Raw genomic sequence first — 19,540 nt, forward strand, 5'->3', positions numbered from 1 at the left:
GAGTAGTCATGGTCAAAGTAGATCTGTTTCCTCTGAAATGTGACTTGTTGTCCCCATGCAAGCTGCAACACATGTTCTTTGACACTGAAGTCCAGAAAGCGCACAATGATAGAGCGTGGGGGGGGGGCGCTCTTTCTATCTTAATATCCAGTTCAGGTCATACTTTTTCTATCAAAAGCTCCTTCACAAACTCTTTAGTATCCTTAGCCTCACTACCTTCAGACACTTGCTAAATCCGGATATTGTTGCGCCTGAGTCTGTTTTGCAAATCCTTGCATCTTGCTGTTATCTCTGCATCTCTTTTTACAAGGTATCGGAGCGCCCTCTCATGTCTCAGACCTCTGTCATCAATTTTGCTTATTTCTGACTCAATTTCCTTAATTCTTCCTTCTGCTTTCTCAATCCATTCCTTTACCTGGGACATGGACTTTTCAAGTTTGTTCACTGATGACTGAGTGGCATTATGAGCTTCTTGATTCTCTTTCCTTAGATCTTTTAACTCTTTTAGAATCGCGGAATGCTCTCTCTCGGCTTCCTTGTTGGAGTGGGTAGAGCTAGCTTGATTAGTCTGAGCCGCTAGCGTGGATTCTTTCTTATCTCTTCCAGAATCGGCTTTAGATGCATTTTTACCGGCTCTTCCCAACAAACTCAACTTTAGACTTCTTACAGTCACACTCTCGTTAAGCGCTGCTGAATAGTTCTGTAGTTGTTGGAAAATTGTTTCAAGGGTTCTGCAGAGCAGGAGACTCAAGCTGCTACCTCGTACATCACACAACCGGAAGTCATTCAAAATGATTTTATTTGTGTTCTCACTATTATAGGTAGCCTTGACAGCTTCCATCTGGACAGTCTGCACCTCTCAACTTTTTTCACTCCCTAACCTCCTGCCTTCCAAGTCCTTAGTTTAAATAATCCTGTGCTACCCTAAGCATACACTAGCCCAGTGCAGCAGTACCCCTCCGATTCAGGTGCAGCTCATCATGCTTGTACAGATCACCTCTGTCACAAAAAGAGTCCTAGTGCCTCAGAAACCTGTACCCCTCCTTCCTACAACAGGATTATAGCCAGATTAAACCTCCACATAAAGCTTTGCTTCCCTCTGCTTGCATGTGGTACCAGTAGAATTCCAGAGAATACTACCGAGAATACTACTTCTGCTCCTAATCTTTTCCGCTAACTCCACAAATTTGGCCTGCAGAACCTCAAACCTATCCTTACCTATGTCATTTGCTCCAACATGGACCATGACCACTGGATCCCTCCCCGCTCTGGCCAGGAGCTTGTCCACATGCTCTAGGAGATCTCTTACCAGGGCACCAAGCAGCCATACCACCACGCACTCTGCTCCTGCCGACTGTTAGTACTTGGATGGGAGACCACCAGGGAATACTGAGTTGCTGCTGGAAATGGTGTTGGTGGGCCAGCAGGGGGCAATCTTCCCTCTGGTCAAATAAACCCCAATGCCCCAATGCAGGGACACTGTACTGTAGGAGATGCCATATTCGGATGAGATGTTAAACCGAGGTCCTGACTCACTGTGGTCATTAAAGATCCCATGACACTTATCACAAAGAGTAGGGGGTTCCCTGGTGTCCTGGCTAAAATCCCAGATCTGGCTCCTGCAAAAAAAAACTTGCCATCTAATCATCCCCTAATTTAATTGGCTAAAAAATGTTCTCTCCCTCCAGTGGATCTGCTCAGTACCCAACAATAGAGGATTGTGGTTGTACTGGGCAGCTCCCAGGTGTGAATGCATATGAGTGTGAAGTAAGGCGTTGCTGCAAAATAGCATCCGGGCTCAGCGAACCTACCCTGGGTAAATAAAGGTTAAAAAAATAAAATAATTTATGACACTCCCTTGTCATGTGAACTACCTATGATGTCTACATTCCTAACAATTGAGTCCTCTACTATCACCAACACCCTTTTCCTGGAGGATATGGCCATCTGGGTGTGCTGAGGTTCATCAGACCTCCCACTCCCAGGGTCAAGGGCCAGGTCCAATTCCTGCAATGGCAGGATTTTAATTGACTGATTGATTTATTGCTGATTTTATTTTGGGGTTAAAATATGTACAGCCCAGAGGATAGCTTGTTTGTTGTTGACGTGTTCAACACTTGTTTCCAGCATGGTCCTTGATAGAATATTAAAAATACCACAACCCCAACACCACAACCTCTAGAGATGCCATCCATGTGTGGTGTTCATGCCCTTTTCTGTGCTAGTGCAGTAGGGTGTACTGTCACCCAACTCTCTCTCCCTGCCAGCTCTGGAGTCTGCTCTGCACACCAGTCCTTTAAAGGATCTTGCTCTCAAGGTGCTCAATAAGCTATCAATGGTGGCAGACAAACTCACCCTGTTCAAATTACTTTCCAGAAGTATAAACATCCTGAAACCCTCAAAGCATTGGCCACATTGTAACCCCCTAGCTATCTCCCTATCTTTCCCTAAGTCTAGATACAGTAAGTTACTGCTGAAATGGAGACACCAAGAACACTTAAAAATGCACAAGGTAGCTCTGAACAGTTAGAAGCAGAAACCAGGGAGGAAAAACAAGGCACTTTAAACTATCTAATATTAATCATCTAATTAGCAAGAAGGATTTAACATGAAAAGGTTTGGAATCAAACAGGTTGTAATCAATTAATGTTAACTTAGCTAGCTTTTAGTAAATGGCAGTAACATTAACTGAAAAAAATAACCCTTGTACAAAGTAATGTTTTATTTATATCTCAGGACAAAATATAGCCAAAATGTATCAGAATCAGATTATAATAAACTACAGTTAACTTTAGCAACGGAAGAAGACTATCTAACAAGTTAGTATTGCTCCTGAGAGGGAAAAACCACAAAAAAACCCTCATATCACCAAGTAGGTGGCCAAAATATCTAACTGGCTAGTTTGCTAGCCAATGAAGGAAATGGAGAATAAAGTGGAAAATTCCACCTCTGGCCTTGTCTTTAGGAGCAAAACGCCCTTACCTTATAATATGGGTTTTAAAAACTTATAAAACTTAAATAATAATATCAAATACACACTCGAAAGCACAATAAAATCCATCAACAAACTTTTTAAAACTCCTTCCATACTATCTTTCTACCACCAAACAGGACGTGGACGTCAGGCACAAGCAATTTACCGAAAGCAATCAGCAGTCCAGAGTTAGATTTCTAGTTTTGATAGCCTTCTCTACCATAAAATATCAGTAATCACAACAGTTTTCTAAAATCAGCACTTTAAAAAAGCTTTCTTGATTTAGCAGTTCATAGCCATAGTGATGTTATTTTGGGTGACCCTTGTTGTTTCAAGTCTGTGTACCGTACCATAAACAGTTAGATAGAAATTAAGCTAAAAAACAAAAACTTCTAAAAATCTTACTTAGGTTAAGATATTGACATTACTTCCTTATAAAAAACACACCAGCAAGAGTGTCAGCTAAAATGTTTAGCCCAAGCTGGTGCAAATACACCACAAATATTCCTTTCAGAGCCAAAGAGACATCATGACCTGTAAGCCCTTTTTCGGTGACAGTGTGCAAATTCTTTTTTTAAACAGCTGTGTTAGACCGATTCTGTGGTGTTTCCACTGTGGAACATTTGCTTCTTCCACCCACACATTTTCAGACTTCCTTTGGGGCTTCCTCATACAGGCTCCCCCAGACACAATGATCAGCACTGCCAGCTATACCTATTCTCACAAAACTAGTTGAATTGCACAGAACTGAATGGCATCAGTCATAATTTTACACTGAATTGTATGATAGCCAGTATTTTGGCTGTGTTCTTTGTAACTTTTATTGTTAAATATAATTTGACATATTTTGCTAACTGAGCACTATTGTGGCAGTGAGATTTATTTTTGATGTACCTGTAATCATAGGTTTGGCCTATTTGGAAGACAAATTAAGCCTATATCATATTCACTTGGAATTTTTACATCAGCTTGGAATCGCTGGTAACAAAATTCCATCTGCACAGACAAAACACAGAATACAAAATCTCATCTACACAGACAAAACATGGAATACAAAACAAAATGGGACTCAGAAAGCATTAAGCATACCTAAGATCATCAGAACCTGTCTCGCTCTCTGTCATATTGACTTTGTTCTTCTTTTGTTCAGCATCTTTTATGTCCTTGTTTTCTTCTTCCTCAGTTTGGCTATGTGGCCTATTAGAGGACAACAATTTGAACTGATGTTGCAAAAGGGAAGTCAAAACATGGTAGTGCAACACATAGAAAAAGACAAGCAAACTCAATCAAGAACATTTCCAATGCTCCTTTTGATGGACTCCCCATTACAGAAACATATATATTAGACCTATGTCACAATACATGAAAAAATGTAATGTAATGAAAACATATACAGTACTTTCGAACATTGTTATACTGTGAAACTTCAACATATCCATATAAATTATAGATACTTTTATTCATGGCAAATATTGGAAAATACAGTTTACAATGTTACCTATGTAATTTTACACCTATATTGTGCAATATATTGTCCAAATTTACACATATATTGTGCAATATACAGTTTAGGCCAAACATTTACATACACCTAGGCTAAAGGCATTCAAACTCAATTTTTCACAACACATTTCATGTAATCATGCATTCCCAGTGTTAAGTCACCAGGTGACACCATCAGAAGGGGGTGACACCGAAATGACCAGTGCAGTGCAGTGTTTTGTGTAGTGACGAGTTGAAACAGCTAATTTCTCCGATGCAGTTTACTGCCGGTTGATTAAATTTGTGGTATTAATGTGACGAGAAGCGCTTTGTCATTTGAATGCATAACACGCAATTCTTGCGCCCACACCGGCCAGCACCCCCCCGCCCGTCGACAACATCGGGTGACACCAATGGTAGACCGCACGGGGTGTCACCAACCCTAGTGACGCCACTGGTTTTCACCCAGTGAAATTCTGGTGAATTAAAATTGAAATAAATCTGTCTCTAATTGATTGTTTTAAAATTACCTCTGATGTGAACAAAGCAGATGCCCTAATTGACGTGCCAAACGAAATCTATGGTAACATGAAATGTTCAGAGTTGTGAAAAACTGAGTTTGAATATCTTTAGCCTAAGTGTATGTAAACTTTTGGCCTCAACTGTAGGTGTTAGTAGCCAGTATATTAGGTACACCTATGTAGCACTGGATAGCAACCCCATTTGCCTCCAAAACAGCCCGAATTCTTCACAGCATGGATTTAGCAAGGTGCTGGAAACATCTTAGGGATTTTGGTCAATGCTGACCTAATAGCATCATGCACTTGGAATCTTGGAAGCGCAGCACCACTCTTAGAATAGAATAGAAAATGTGTGCACACATAACTATGAGCATCAGTAAGCAAACTGTCCCTCATTCATCCACATTAGACATTATACAATGAAAAAACATCTATTCAGACTACATTTTCTTGTGGGAAAAAATGCTGGCTTCGTATTTTGACTGTATTGTTACCACTGACTTACACTGAAACGGGTGGGTGGAACACCTATACTGAAGCCAAAAACAATGGTGCTAGTGAGCAATGTCTCTCAACAAGACAAGGAAGTGAGCTACATTTTTGGGTGCTGGGTCTGACTCGATAAAGTGGAAATTTTTAAGACCAATGAAGCCAACAGTAACAATATCATACTTGCAACAGTGTCACCTTGATGTCCATGAATGACTGCATAGAGAGTAGTTGGTCTTGTTATAGCTTGACTATGTTTATAGTTTTAGCCTCTGTTTTGAACATAATTCAATAGTTGTTCTGTAAAATGTCCAGTGTTAATTAAACTCTAACAGTATTAATTCAAACCTCACAGATAACATTTGGTCTGAATGAATCCAAGTGTGGCGGAGTGGGGAATTAGGAAGACCAGACGCGACAGAACAAGTTTCAAAAAGCTATTCCCCACAAAGAGAATAACCACCAAGTCTCTAAGAGAGACACAGGGATATAGGAGGGGAAAAAAAAGAAAAGAAAAGGGCTTCACTCCACGGGAGACTATCCCAAATAAATAAGGCAATCCGCTAAACCGGAAAATGCCGAACTGAGGAGAAGGAGTAAATGAAAGCCTATAGAAAACAAACAGAAAGCAAATGCACCCGAAGGTGAACTAAGCGACAGTTCCACTCACAAGAACTGAAACTAAGAGACCTCGAGACAGCTAACATAGAGCTAGGGCGAAACTACACCCGCAATTCTCTCTCTCAAATAATACCTCCTGAGACCAACCCGGATATATGGAGTTTGTTCAGTACCAGTACCGGCTCTCGTGTATAGGCGTCACTAAAGTGTTGTTTCTCTGTGAACACAGACCTTAAGTAAGATTCGACAGGTGCGACTGCGAACGCACTAAACACGCCTGCAGATCTCTAACCAATGAGCGCGGGAGGACTTGCAAGCAGAGCAAAATCTGCATGTGTAAGACCCATTTAGCTAAACTGATGTGGCACACTCGAATTAGTGAAGCAGGAGAGGAAAGGAATCGAGCTGGGTGATACATCCACCCAAAGCCATGACACCAAGTTCCAACACATACCTGTACATTGTGGCGCCCCGATCCCTTATCGGTGCTCCCCACGAGACCACCAGGACGGCCGAGCCCATCGACACCGGCGGCCGCTGGGAAAAGTGGTGAGTGGGCGGTACCTAGCAAACCCCTGTCTAGAGACATTCAGGACCCTGGACAGCCCCCGGCAGACCAACTGAGGCGACAACCGGCAGCACCATGTACAGGGCTGCAGCAGAGGGAAGGTAGGTGGAATTTTCCACTCTGCCACACACCTGAAGCTGCTTGCGGGATTGGCTGCCGGCGCCCACCTGAAGCTGCTTGTACTAACGAGCAGGCAGGCTTATATAGAGAAGCACAACCCAAGGAAGAAGAGAGTTGCTGGGGCTTCCGTCGTAGCCACGCCGGACGACTCTACCCCGGGAAGAGACTGGAAGCGGCCGTGGGCCAACTCGCTTGAAACGGAGGATCACCAGCCGGCAGCCGGAGCAAGGAACCGGAACCGGACCCGGATCAAGCTGACCACGCCCTGTCCCCCCCTTAACCCACTTCTTTTTTCGTTTCTCTCCAGAAGAGGCTGTGAAGACCTGGAGCGGAGCACTGATACCCCGACCGGGAAGACTTTTTAGTTGTTTTTGGCTCCCCCTACCCCTACCCCCACTCATTACAATTATTAAAGACCTTTTTTGTTAAACACTACCTCTGCCTCACCGTGCTGGTTCTTCCGTCACTCAACCCCCCGTTGGCTGAGAGAGTTCACACATGGTGGAGGATGCGGGCATGCTAACTCCACGCTACGGGGTGACGGAACCAGACAGAAACCAGCTCTAAAAATAAAAAATAAAAAATTTTTTTTTTTTTTTTTAAATGGAGGAGGCCATTAAGGCTGTGCTGCAGACGCAGAAGACACTGGAGGCAGCCATGGCGGCCCTGGTCACCCGGCCGTCAGAGAACAAACTGACGCCGCGGGATGTACTGACAAAAATGACTCCTGAGGATGACGTAGAAGCCTACCTCGAGTTGTTTGAACGTACCGCCCACCGAGAAGGCTGGGCCCGGGGAGACTGGGGGGGCATCTTGGCGCCGTTTCTGATCGGGGAGGCCCAGAAAGCCTGCCGGGACCTGACCGATGCAGAGGCCGCCAACTACAACCACCTCAAAGCAGCCATTCTGGCGCAGTATGGCTATAGCTTGCCAGCTAAAGCCCAGCGGTTCCACCAGTGGGCCTATAGCCCCAGCCAGCCAGCGAGAGCCCAAGTGACAGCCCTGAGCCGCATCACCCGGAGCTGGCTGGTGGAAGGAGATGGTCCCGCCCTATTGGATCGAGTGGTGCTGGACCGGTGCATCCGGGCCCTGCCCCCGGATGCGAAGATGTATGTTGCCCAACAGGGCCCCCGAACACTAGAACTATTAATTGCCCTGTTGGAGAATCACCAGGTCACGCAGGAGATGCTGCGGACCAGCCGACCCGACACGGTAAGAGGGACAGCCGGGGGATACAGGCTGGAGAAAGGCCCCGCCCGGAGAATGGCTGAACCCCTGGAGCCGCGACCGCTTGGGCGCCCTACAGCGCCCCCAAGGGGACCCCCGGAAAGACGCAGGTGCTATACCTGTTGAAGAAAAGGTCACCTTGCCCGGGATTGCCCCGACCGGGATGAGCCCATGCCCACCGCAGATACATCGGAGCCCCCGGTGTTCCCGTGCCGATACATCACCACCTGCTGGGCACATGAGGGAGCCAGAGCCCCAACATTTCCGGTAACAATCGGCGGACGGGATACCGAGGCCCTACTTGACTCGGGCAGTATGGTGACCCTCATCCGGCCGGAGTTTGCGGGGGACTCCCGAGGTAAGGCAATTGCCGTGGCCTGTATTCACGGGGACACTAAGCAGTATTTCACGGCTGACATTATGATGACCACCCCCCGAGGCTCGGTGGCCGTCCGGGCAGGAGTCGTGGAGAACCTGCCCGTCCCTGTACTGGTGGGCCGGGACTGTGCTGTATTTGGTAGGTACTGGAAGGAGTCTCCAGCGAACCTCGAACCAGAGGGCAGGCGCAGACCCCAGAAGAGGCGACCCCAGCACACCGAAGGGGGTACTCAACCGGCCTGGGCTGGCCTCTCGGGGGACAACCAGGCAGGACCGACGGATGCTGCGGGTGAGGGGAGGCCGCAAACCGGCCGTACTAAGGAGACCACCGCCACCGCATCAGAGGCCGTAGCCGAGAACCCCGTCGGCCTGGAGGAGGTAGGCTCGGATGAGACCTTCACTGAGTTTGCACCACAGCCAGGGAGCCAGACCGGGGAGCAGGGTCGCTTTGGAACCGCGCAGCTGCAGGATCCCAACCTGACACAGGCCTGGAGGGACGTCCAGAAGATCGATGGGCAGTTACTCCCGGGAGTAAGTGAAACAACCTACCCATATTTTATGAGTGAGCAGGGGTTGTTATATAGAGTATCCCAGGTCAAGGAAGAGATGGTTAACCAGCTGTTAGTCCCCAAGACTTACATTTCAAAGGTCCTGTACCTCGCCCACACCCACCTCCTGGGGGTCCACTTGGGAGCGGAGAAGACATATGAGCGCATAATCGCACGGTTCTACTGGCCCGGAGTGAAGAGGGCCGTCAAGGAGTACTGTCGCCACTGTGCTGAGTGCCAGCTCCACAGCCCCAAGGTGAAGTATAAAAACCCCCTGATCCCTCTACCCATCATAGAGGTCCCCTTCCACCGCATCGCCATGGACATCGTGGGCCCCCTTCCAAGGTCCAGCCGGGGGCACAAATATATCCTGGTCATCATGGACTACGCTACCCGGTTCCCAGAAGCCATTCCGTTGCGGACGGCCACCGGGAAAGCTGTAGCCCGAGAACTGTTCCTGCTGTTCAGCCGGGTGGGTATCGCGTCGGAGATACTCACCGACCAGGGGTCCTGCTTCATGTCCACCGTAATGAAGGCGATGTGCCACCTGCTGAAGGTGAAGCAGGTGAGGACTTCCGTCTATCACCCGCAGACCGACGGGTTGGTAGAGCGGTTTAACCATACCTTGAAACAGATGATGAGAAAAATGATCGAAATAGATGGTAAAGACTGGGACCAACTGTTACCATACCTCATGTTTGCCATTCGTGAAGTACCTCAGGCGTCTACAGGGTTTTCACCATTTGAGCTGCTGTATGGGCGGCGACCCCGAGGATTGTTGGACCTGGCCAAGGAAACATGGGAGCGCCAACCTTCGCGACACAGCACGGTCATCGAGCACGTGGAGCAGATGCACCGACGGATGGCCCAGATCTGGCCCATGGTCCGGGAAAACATGCAGCAGGCACAGCAGGCCCAGGCCCGGGTATACAATCGTGGAGCTCAGGTGAGAGAATTCCAGCCGGGCGATAAAGTGATGGTCTTAGTCCCCACCCACGAGTGTAAATTTTTGGCTAAATGGCACGGGCCATACGAAGTGGTTGAGAGAACCGGGCCTGTCAACTATAAAGTCAGCCAACCGGGACGCCGCCGTCACACCCAAATATACCACATAAACTTGTTAAAACGTTGGTATGAAACTGAACAACCGCCGGCACAGGCCCTCTCTGCTCACGTCTCCCCACAGGGCACCCCTGAGGTAACGATGGGAAAGCAGCTGACGGGCCACCAGATCCAAGATCTCCGAGAACTTCTGGAACGGAATCGGGATGTGTTCTCGAAGCTCCCAGGCCGGACCTCCATCATAGCCCACCACATCACCACAGAACCCGGAAAGAAGGTTAGGCTGAGGCCGTACCGGATCCCTGAGGCCCAGCGTGATACCATCCGGAAAGAGGTCAGGCAAATGTTAGAGATGGGGATCATTGAAGAGTCCCGCAGCTCGTGGAGCAGCCCAATAGTCATTGTACCCAAACCCGACGGGAGCCTGTGGTTTTGCAATGACTTCAGGAAGCTAAATGAGATCTCACGTTTTGACGCTTACCCCATGCCCAGGGTCGATGAGCTGATCGAGAGGCTGGGACCCGCTCGATTCCTCAGCACGTTGGATCTCACCCGTGGGTATTGGCAAGTTCCCCTTTCCCCCCAGGCCAAGGAGAAGACGGCCTTTGTGACGCCGGATGGTCTCTTCCAGTACCGGGTCCTACCGTTTGGGATCCACGGAGCCCCGGCAACCTTCCAGCGGCTCATGGATCAGATCCTCCGGCCTCATCAGGAGTATGCGGCGGCGTACCTGGACGACATCGTGGTCCACAGTGCAGATTGGAGAACCCACTTGGGCAGGCTAGAGGCGGTGCTGGGGGCCTTCCGGGAGGCCGGCCTGATGGCCAACGCAACCAAATGCCGCCTGGGATTGGAGGAGGCGGATTACTTGGGATACACCGTCGGAAGAGGGTGTGTGAAACCCCAATCCACCAAGGTGGAAGCCATCGCGACGTGGCCCAAGCCCCAGACGCAAAAGCAGGTGAGAACCTTCCTGGGCTTAGTTGGGTATTACCGTCAATTCATTCCAAATTTTGCCGCCATAGCAGCCCCCCTGCATGACTTGACTTCCAAGAGTCGAAGCAACCGAGTCGGCTGGACGGAGGAAGCTGACGGTGCCTTCGAAACCCTGCGACAAGCCCTCTGCAGCGAACCGGTTCTGGTGACTCCGGTCTTCGATCAAACCTTCGTACTCCAAACGGACGCTTCCATTGTGGGGATAGGAGCCGTTCTCTCACAGATCCGGGAGGGGGCCGAGCATCCGGTAACGTACATCAGCCGTAAGCTCTTAAAACATGAGCGTAACTATGCCACAGTTGAAAAAGAAGTTACGGTACTACTTACTGGGTAGGGAGTTTGTACTGATCACTGACCATGCCCCACTCAAATGGATGGCAGTGAATAAAGATAGTAACGCCCGTGTTACTAGGTGGTTTCTGGGGCTACAGTCTTTCCGCTTCAGGGTGGAACATCGAGCCGGGAAGCTCCACGGGAATGCTGATGCCCTGTCCAGACGGGAGGAATGCCTATGGACGGGCGCTCCAGGGAACGGCATGGAGCTGAGGGAAGGGGTATGTGGCGCCCCGATCCCTTATCGGTGCTCCCCACGAGACCACCAGGACGGCCGAGCCCATCGACACTGGCGGCCGCTGGGAAAAGTGGTGAGTGGGCGGTACCTAGCAAACCCCTGTCTAGAGACGTTCAGGACCCTGGACAGCCCCCGGCAGACCAACTGAGGCGACAACCGGCAGCACCATGGACAGGGCTGCAGCAGAGGGAAGGTAGGTGGAATTTTCCACTCTGCCACACACCTGAAGCTGCTTGCGGGATTGGCTGCCGGCGCCCACCTGAAGCTGCTTGTACTAACGAGCAGGCAGGCTTATATAGAGCAGCACAACCCAAGGAAGAAGAGAGTTGCTGGGGCTTCCGTCGTAGCCACGCCGGACGACTCTACCCCGGGAAGAGACTGGAAGCGGCCGTGGGCCAACTCGCTTGAAACGGAGGATCACCAGCCGGCAGCCGGAGCAAGGAACCGGAACCGGACCCGGATCGGGCTGACCACGCCCTGTCCCCCCCTTAACCCACTTCTTTTTTCGTTTCTCTCCAGAAGAGGCTGTGAAGACCTGGAGCGGAGCACTGATACCCCGACCGGGAAGACTTTTTAGTTGTTTTTGGCTCCCCCTACCCCTACCCCCACTCATTACAATTATTAAAGACCTTTTTTGTTAAACACTACCTCTGCCTCACCGTGCTGGTTCTTCCGTCACTCAACCCCCCGTTGGCTGAGAGAGTTCACAACATAGCCTTTTTGAGAAAAAAAGATCTATTAGGCACATATCCGGCAAGTAACCGATCCATTACACGTACCCATCCCTATCTGAGAGGATGCCTGTTTTGTGACATGGTGCATTATCCTGCTGGAAGTATCCATTTTAAAAAGGGGAGAATGTGGCCATAAAGGGATAAGCATGGTCAGCAACAATGTTTTGGTATGCTGTAGCATTGAAATGATGTTCAGTTGGTATTAAGGGACCTGATGTGTGCTATGGAAACATTCCCCACACCATTACACAGCCACAACCATCAGCCGGCACTATTGACAGTGATAAGGATGTATCTATGCATTCATACTGATTACACCCAATTCTCACCCTACCATTGCTATGTTGTAGCAGAAATCAAGATTCGTCAGAAGAGGTGACATTTTTCCAATCACATGCCCACTGTGGCCTAATCTTCCTGTTTTGAGCGACAAGAATGGACCCAGTGTGATCAAATCACCACATCTGGCACCAACAACCATACCACAGTAAAAGTAATTTAGATCACACATCTTGCCCATTCTAATGTTTGATTGAACAGGACTAAACCTCTTCACTATGTCTGCATGCTTTATAAATTGAGTTGTGGCCACATGATTCACTGTTTGGAAGAGCAGGCTATTTGCATTATCGAGCAGGTGTACTTAATAAAGTGGCAACTGAGTGAATAGGCAATGGCTATATTTCGTAATTTATTAAGTATGCTTTTAACGTAAACTGATTTCTTAATTTGTGAATATTTTTTTCAGCATACTTTGCTGTCTGTGGAATTTGCAATACATTTTTAACATAACAAATATTTTCAAACAATTACCTTTTACGTTTGTCCACATACCCTGTTGAAAAAAAAAGAAAAAAGTTGGGTTTTAGGATTTGGTAAGAACCGCATTTACCCCAAACATTATCACTTTAACTTTCCAGGAAACATTTTTCTCTACTAAACACCTCTGCCTTGTGGATTTTAATGACAAATGTTAGCAAATGTTACTCTATTCACTGTGCACATAAAATTATTAACACAGAAATGGTATGAGAAATAACATGCTCCTCCTTGTGATATTCAGACATATACATTTTGGCAATATTTTAACTCACTGCTGAGCTAATGTACCAAAGTAAAATATTTCACAAAAATATACTGTTATTACGAAAACTGTTCCCTACAATCTTTTAGATAAGTCACACTGAATGCCTTCTGTGTCTGAAATGTTTTGGTAAGGTATATTTAATTAATTAATTGAGAGTTATACTATGCATTAAAGCTTGTTTGTATTAACTGAGTCTTCACATTCAAAAAATTAGTCATGGCAACTTTATCCAAAATGATCATGGATTGCACAATACAATGGAAACAGCAAGAGTGCAACAATTTTGGAACATTTTAGTGATTCAGTGGATAATTAAGTAGGCTAAGTTTTGGGACTGTTGCAGTTTCATTGGTTGTCCAATTCACTTGATTTATTTTACATTTTACATATTTTTATAGCTTGGATTAATTTAGTTACTGCATTCTACCTTCTGAGGTGTTTGCATAGGTATGTTGGGCCAATCTTCTGTGTCTGACAGACTTCCACTGACATACACACAGGGAAACCAAGAAAATTATCAGAGTACCACCACACACTGCGCCAATCAAGACTGACTGAGGAATCAAAGTTGTTTTTGCCACTGAGCCTGTGAAAGACCAAGGGAGGGTGAGACAAATGACATAAACAAGAAACACATTAATTATAGCCACAAGGCATACATAGTCAATGGTCATTATTTGTCTTTTCCTGATGAAATTTGAAGCTGCAATTGGCATTACAAAATGAAATACATAAATAATACATAGGCTGTAACACATTTTAGGTTACACTTTACATCACAGAATCCCCATTATGAGTAGCATTGCTAGTATGCTCATAGTAGACAGGCACTAGTTTTACTCAGATAAATCTATACAGGCATTCTCACAACAGGTGCACTTTGTCGCATTCATTTCCATACTGAACAATTACCATTGTGTGATATTTTATTTTTTCCAAATAAGGAGCAAAATGCAGAACTTGCCATCAACAGTCAGGATGGTTCCATTTCCATCACACCCTTCCAGCACTGGGATGACCACTTTTATTTTACATATGTACACCCCGGTGTCATTTGCCTTAATGTTAGTGAAGTTAAATGCAGTGGTCCCATTTCTCACTTGCCCGTCGACTGTCTGGAATGGTTGAAGCCTTTCTCCATCTTTCGACCACTCAATTGTTACTCTTTCAGCTTTGCAGTCATAGTTCCATGCACAGAATAGCTTGATATTAGCTCCAGCCGTGACAGTGATTTCTGCTGGAGACTGTATCACGCTCAGAGGAATACATTGGTCTGGATAAAGAAGAAAGTTTATCTATCTTTAAACACAAAAACAATCACAGAAATAACAACCAGTAAGATAGATTTCTTCTGTAAATATGATTCAACTTTAACATATGTAGAACTGACACTGTGAATACAATAAGAAGCTTTAGTACTTTAGCACAATAAATGATGACATAAATTCAGCAATTTGGGCTCTGACATGTCAAAAATACCCCTGGTCTATGGGTCAACCCCTATGATTGTGACATTTATGAGAAGGTTTCTATCCATATTAAAACATAAGCTTTGTTTTTTGTTAAGCATCTGAAAAGGGATAGGTGAGAATTTTCATTATGAGCTTGCATGCACAATGGTTGAGAAAAGTATCAAGATAGAATTATTGCATTTTCACTGCATATTTCATTAACAGTAACTGCATGGGTAATCGTGATAGCAATAATTGATTCTCTGTCTCCATAGTAAATGGTTGCATTTGTTTGATGAGTTTGGAGAACGTAGCCACTTCTAAAAAGGTATAACAAACTCATAAAAACTCACCTGTGCCAAGTGCAGTTATCAGAAGCATACTGGTGATATTCCAAAATACTGTTAGATTAACTAACCTTTTGGTATTCATTCCAGCTGAAATTTACACTGACACACAAAAACTGAATAAACTCTTTCAGTAATTCCACAAGCAGTTATGTCTTTGACAGTTCTGCTTCTCCTTCTTGCAACACATTCTCAATGACCCACTTGTTGAATCATAACCACATGTCAAATCATAACCTGGGGCTGTGATATGTGATATGAGAGCACAGTCACTTCATTGAACAGGTATCTGATTCCACAGACATACTGATAAAAACTCCTTAAAGGGCACGAGAATTGGTGATGGTCGCACCATCCACCTCTACTCGCAAATGTAAAAAATCATACCTGTGATTTAAACATTGAATTTCATGGGATTCCACATTTCATGCAAGGTTTTGACAACAGGTTTCATAACAGTTCAAAAAAAATGTAGTACTCAAACTGAAGAATTAGTCCCATCCTTACTTTGACAATAAGATACTGACATCTGACAGGTCAGAAGGTTAAGTTCCATCAACTTTTTAGACATTCCCAACCTCAGCCATACAATTCATGTGGGAAAACCTTTTGTTGGTTATGTAGTGTTATTATTAGTCCTTGTTTTCTAAAATAAAAGTTGACAATGTTATGATAAATATGTGCCAATGAGCTGTAAGTAAACAACCCTAAAATCCACAAAGCCTAGATTTGTTTTACTGCTTTCATCCCATTTAAAGAGTGTCTGGAATTTTCAGTGAATGGCAAGCATGTTCTCAAAAGCTGTGAGGAGCTGGGCATCACTGCACTTTGCATTTCCTTTGCCAGTGGATTTCAATAAGCTCTCTGTGCACCTTAACAAACCCTGTTCCCATGGTCAGAGCTACTGCGAAGTTAGCAAAGAGGTTGAGGTCTCTTCTGCAGAAGACCTTGTGATGTGGTCCCTACTTTGTGTGAGTGGAAAGACTGATGTAGAGAGCATTACACAAGAATGTTTCTGCTGCGGCTGAGCACGTTTGCAGCGGAAAGCCCCCCAGCTGCTGCACAGGAAGTACTAGTGAGCATACAGAATTGTACAATGACTGTAACAATGGAATGAGTTTAATGATATGCACTTTTTAAGGGCTGGAGGATTTGACTTACTATAATACCTGCCTTTTCAAACTAAGAGCTCTGTTATGGTTGCATATTTTCAAAGTTGATAAATTCAGTTGAATGTTCTCTGTAGTACAGTAAGACATCAAGCTATGGGGAAAACATTTCGCCTACTTCAAGATTACTTTCTACCATCTTGGTAATGTAATAAATGACTAAGGAGTAAATGCATTCATTTTCTTTAATTGATTTCATTTAATTGCTTAAAAGTCAGCAGCACAAGGTCAACTTGGCTTGGATGTTGAATAAGGCAGTGCTCTCAGCCACGGTCCAGGGGGACCACTGTGTATGCTGGTTTGAGGTTGCTGGATTATGGGCCTAACAGATTCAGAGAAACTAATTTACTTGAACACTTGGACAGTAAATAGCAGCTTTAGTGAGCCATATGAATGAGGATTACTACAGGCTACATGTCAAGGCCTAACTTCCTTGATGCACTAGTTTCAATGGGCCACATTCACCAACTGTTCTTAAGAAGAATTTTCTTCTTAAAACACACTTACGAAGTTTTCACGAAGATTCTGACATTCACCAATGTTTTCTTATTTGGGATTTGTTCTTAGGTAAGAACAGAATCTACGCACATTCAAGAGCACACTTACGCACATTTGAGTGCTGATACGTTTGTGCAAAATAATTGGTTATTGCGTTTTCTTCAATTCTACAGTTGTATAATATTATAGGATTTAAATTACAATAATATTTTTATCATTTACAATATTTTTAAATAATTCTTTTCATTATTTTACAAAGCATTAAGGTGCCAGGTTCCGCCTCAGAGGGTGGTTGCCTCAGCGGGAGTTCATCTGTAAATAAATTATAAAAATCAAACCATTGTAGTGACCTTTTATTTTGGGGGGTTTCAATTATGCAATGTTTGGTATATACTACAAAAGCAAATGTTTAAATTTTGAATACAAACTAAGCACTTAGGTAACACTTTTTAAACACATGGACATGTTGAAGAAGAGAACACTTATTCAGAGTCGTCACTAGGGGGATGACACCAAAATGACTGGCAATACATTTTTTGTGCAGTGTTTTGTGCAGCGACAGGTTTACTCCGATGCAGTTTACTGTCGGTTGATTTAATTAGCGGTAGGCCTTAATATGACTTAGTCAAGCACAGCAATCTAGAAGGGGTGTAAAGCAAACCCAACAGCATGCAGATAGACAAGCCCCTCAAATTAATGGCAGGCAAAGCACAAAGAATAGTCAAAGCAAGACTGGGTTAGCTGATTGAGTTAGGGTGGGGGAGAATGGCTAACATGAAAACAAAAAACAATTAAACAAAAAGAAATGCTCAAGCTAGCCGACCAGCTCCGCGCACTAGCTGATCAACACAAGGCCAGATCCTATGAGCGGAAGCAAGCTCACTCACGGTAGCTGGGCAGCGGATGGCTCTCAATGGCTGTATGCGGTAAGGTCAGTCAACACTGGCCACGTCATCTCGAACCGTGGCTTCTCCAGCTTACATACAGTACATGCACTCCCGGATAGGCAAAACAACGGTCCTAACACGGGACCGGCACAAACCATTTATCAGCGCCGCACACAAACGTTCCACTCACAACTCTTAGGCTGAAGCCACACTATACGCGGCCCCGCTGCGCGGCGGCGCCGCCTCCATTCATTTTGAATGAGAGGTGGCGGCCAGACCCCGCAAGGCATTTTGGGATTGCCGGCGGCGCGGCGGGAGCGGCGAGGCCGCAGTGGAGATGGCAAAAATTCAACTTTGACCCCCTCACCGCGTCGCGGTAACCAATCTGATTTGATATAATGATCCGTCAAGTATATTGTCCCTATTTTTTTCTAATTTTAGTTCCACATTCTATCGTTCCACAATGGAGGACCTAACTCCAAGGCTGAACAAACTTTGGTCCGAAAGGTTCAACTGAACCCCAAGACAACAACAAAGGAACTGATGAAGGAGTTGGAGGCATCAGGTACCAAAGTATCTACATCCACCATTAAGAGATTCCTACATCGCCATGGCCTGAAAGGCTGTCCTGCTAGGAAGAAACCCCTACTCCAAGACCGGTATAAAAAAGCCAGAATGAAGTTTGCAGGCGATCACTATGATGACCTATCCTTTTGGAGGAATGTTCTTTGGTCAGATGAAACAAAAATTGAACTGTTTGGCCATAATGATCAGCACTATGTATGGAGGAAAAAGGGTGAGGCTTTTAATCCGAAAAACACCATCCCAACTGTGAAGCATGGGGGTGGCAGCATCATGTTGTTGGGGTGTTTAGCTGGAAAAAGGACTGGTGCACTTCAGAAAATTTTGAGGAAGGAGTATTATCTAGAAATTCTGAAGCACCTCAAGACATCAGCTAGAAAGTTAAAACTTGGTCGCAACTGGGTCTTCCAGCAGGACAATGATCCTAAGCATACCTCCAAAGTTGTAACAAAATGGCTTAAAGACAACAAGGTGAAAGTATTGGAGTGGCCATCACAAAGCCCTGACCTGAATCCCATAGAAAATTTGTGGACTTAACTCAAAAAGCATGTCTGAGCAAGGAGGCCCACAAACCTGACAGAGTTACACCAGGTCTGTCAGGAGGAATAGGCAAAAAGTCCGGAAAAGTATTGTGAGAAGCTTGTGGAAGGCTACCCCAAGCGCTTGATTCAAGTTAAGCAATTAAAAGGCAATGCCACTAAATACTAACAAAGTGTAAACACTTTTGACCCACTGAAAATCTGATATAGTACATAAAAGCTTAAATAAATCCATCTCTTAGCTATTATTTAGAAATGACCTCTTATGGAAATAAAGTAGATACCCTAATTGACTTAACACAGGAAGTGTATGGTAACATGAAATGTGTGGAGTTGCAAAAAAATGAGCTTGAATGTCTTTAGCCTAGGTGTATGTAAACCTTTGGCCTCAACTGTCAGCAAAGGGTGTATACATTGGATGTACAAGGGGTGTAAAGTAATGTATGGATGAATGGTACAACAATTTTCAAGCCATAATTATTTATTGTATTTATTTATTTTTTGTCTTAATTGCAGTGTGCATATCTGGAGTTTAAACCTCAGGTTTAAACGTCTAGACCACAGAACTGTGTAAAACTGGAGAAGTCATCCAAAGTTGTGGAATATAGATTAGCTATTCCAGTTGAAATGCAGTTATGTGGTCTAGAGGTTTAAACCTGGGGTGTAAATTCCAGCTAAGTGCACAGCAA

General features: G+C 45.2%; 1 protein-coding gene and 1 long non-coding RNA gene across 6 annotated transcripts in view; one reads left to right on the forward strand and one right to left on the reverse strand.

Annotated features, from left to right (window-relative positions):
• Positions 1 to 17,022, reverse strand: part of LOC135259597 (uncharacterized) — a 28,558-nt gene extending 11,536 nt beyond the window's left edge. For 2 of the 5 annotated variants that reach the window (XM_064344136.1, XM_064344137.1), the window contains exons 1-3: positions 13,806 to 17,010; positions 13,105 to 13,126; positions 4,064 to 4,171 (exon numbers count right to left, since the gene is read on the reverse strand). In XM_064344136.1, coding sequence (XP_064200206.1) covers positions 4,064 to 4,171; positions 13,105 to 13,126; positions 13,806 to 14,136 — 461 coding nt within the window. In that variant the 5' untranslated portion in view covers positions 14,137 to 17,010. Of the gene's footprint in view, positions 1 to 4,063; positions 4,172 to 6,541; positions 6,869 to 13,104; positions 13,127 to 13,805 lie in introns of those variants that run through there. The other 3 variants (XM_064344138.1, XM_064344135.1, XM_064344140.1) reach the window with 3 other exon arrangements.
• LOC135259598 (uncharacterized) lies at positions 11,302 to 12,204 on the forward strand. Its single transcript, XR_010331337.1, has 2 exons — positions 11,302 to 11,750; positions 12,077 to 12,204. It is a non-coding gene; the product is annotated as an uncharacterized LOC135259598 (long non-coding RNA).
• Positions 17,023 to 19,540: the final 2,518 nt, after the last annotated feature.

This window comes from Anguilla rostrata, chromosome 7, assembly GCF_018555375.3.
Source record: "Anguilla rostrata isolate EN2019 chromosome 7, ASM1855537v3, whole genome shotgun sequence".
NCBI lineage: Eukaryota > Metazoa > Chordata > Actinopteri > Anguilliformes > Anguillidae > Anguilla > Anguilla rostrata.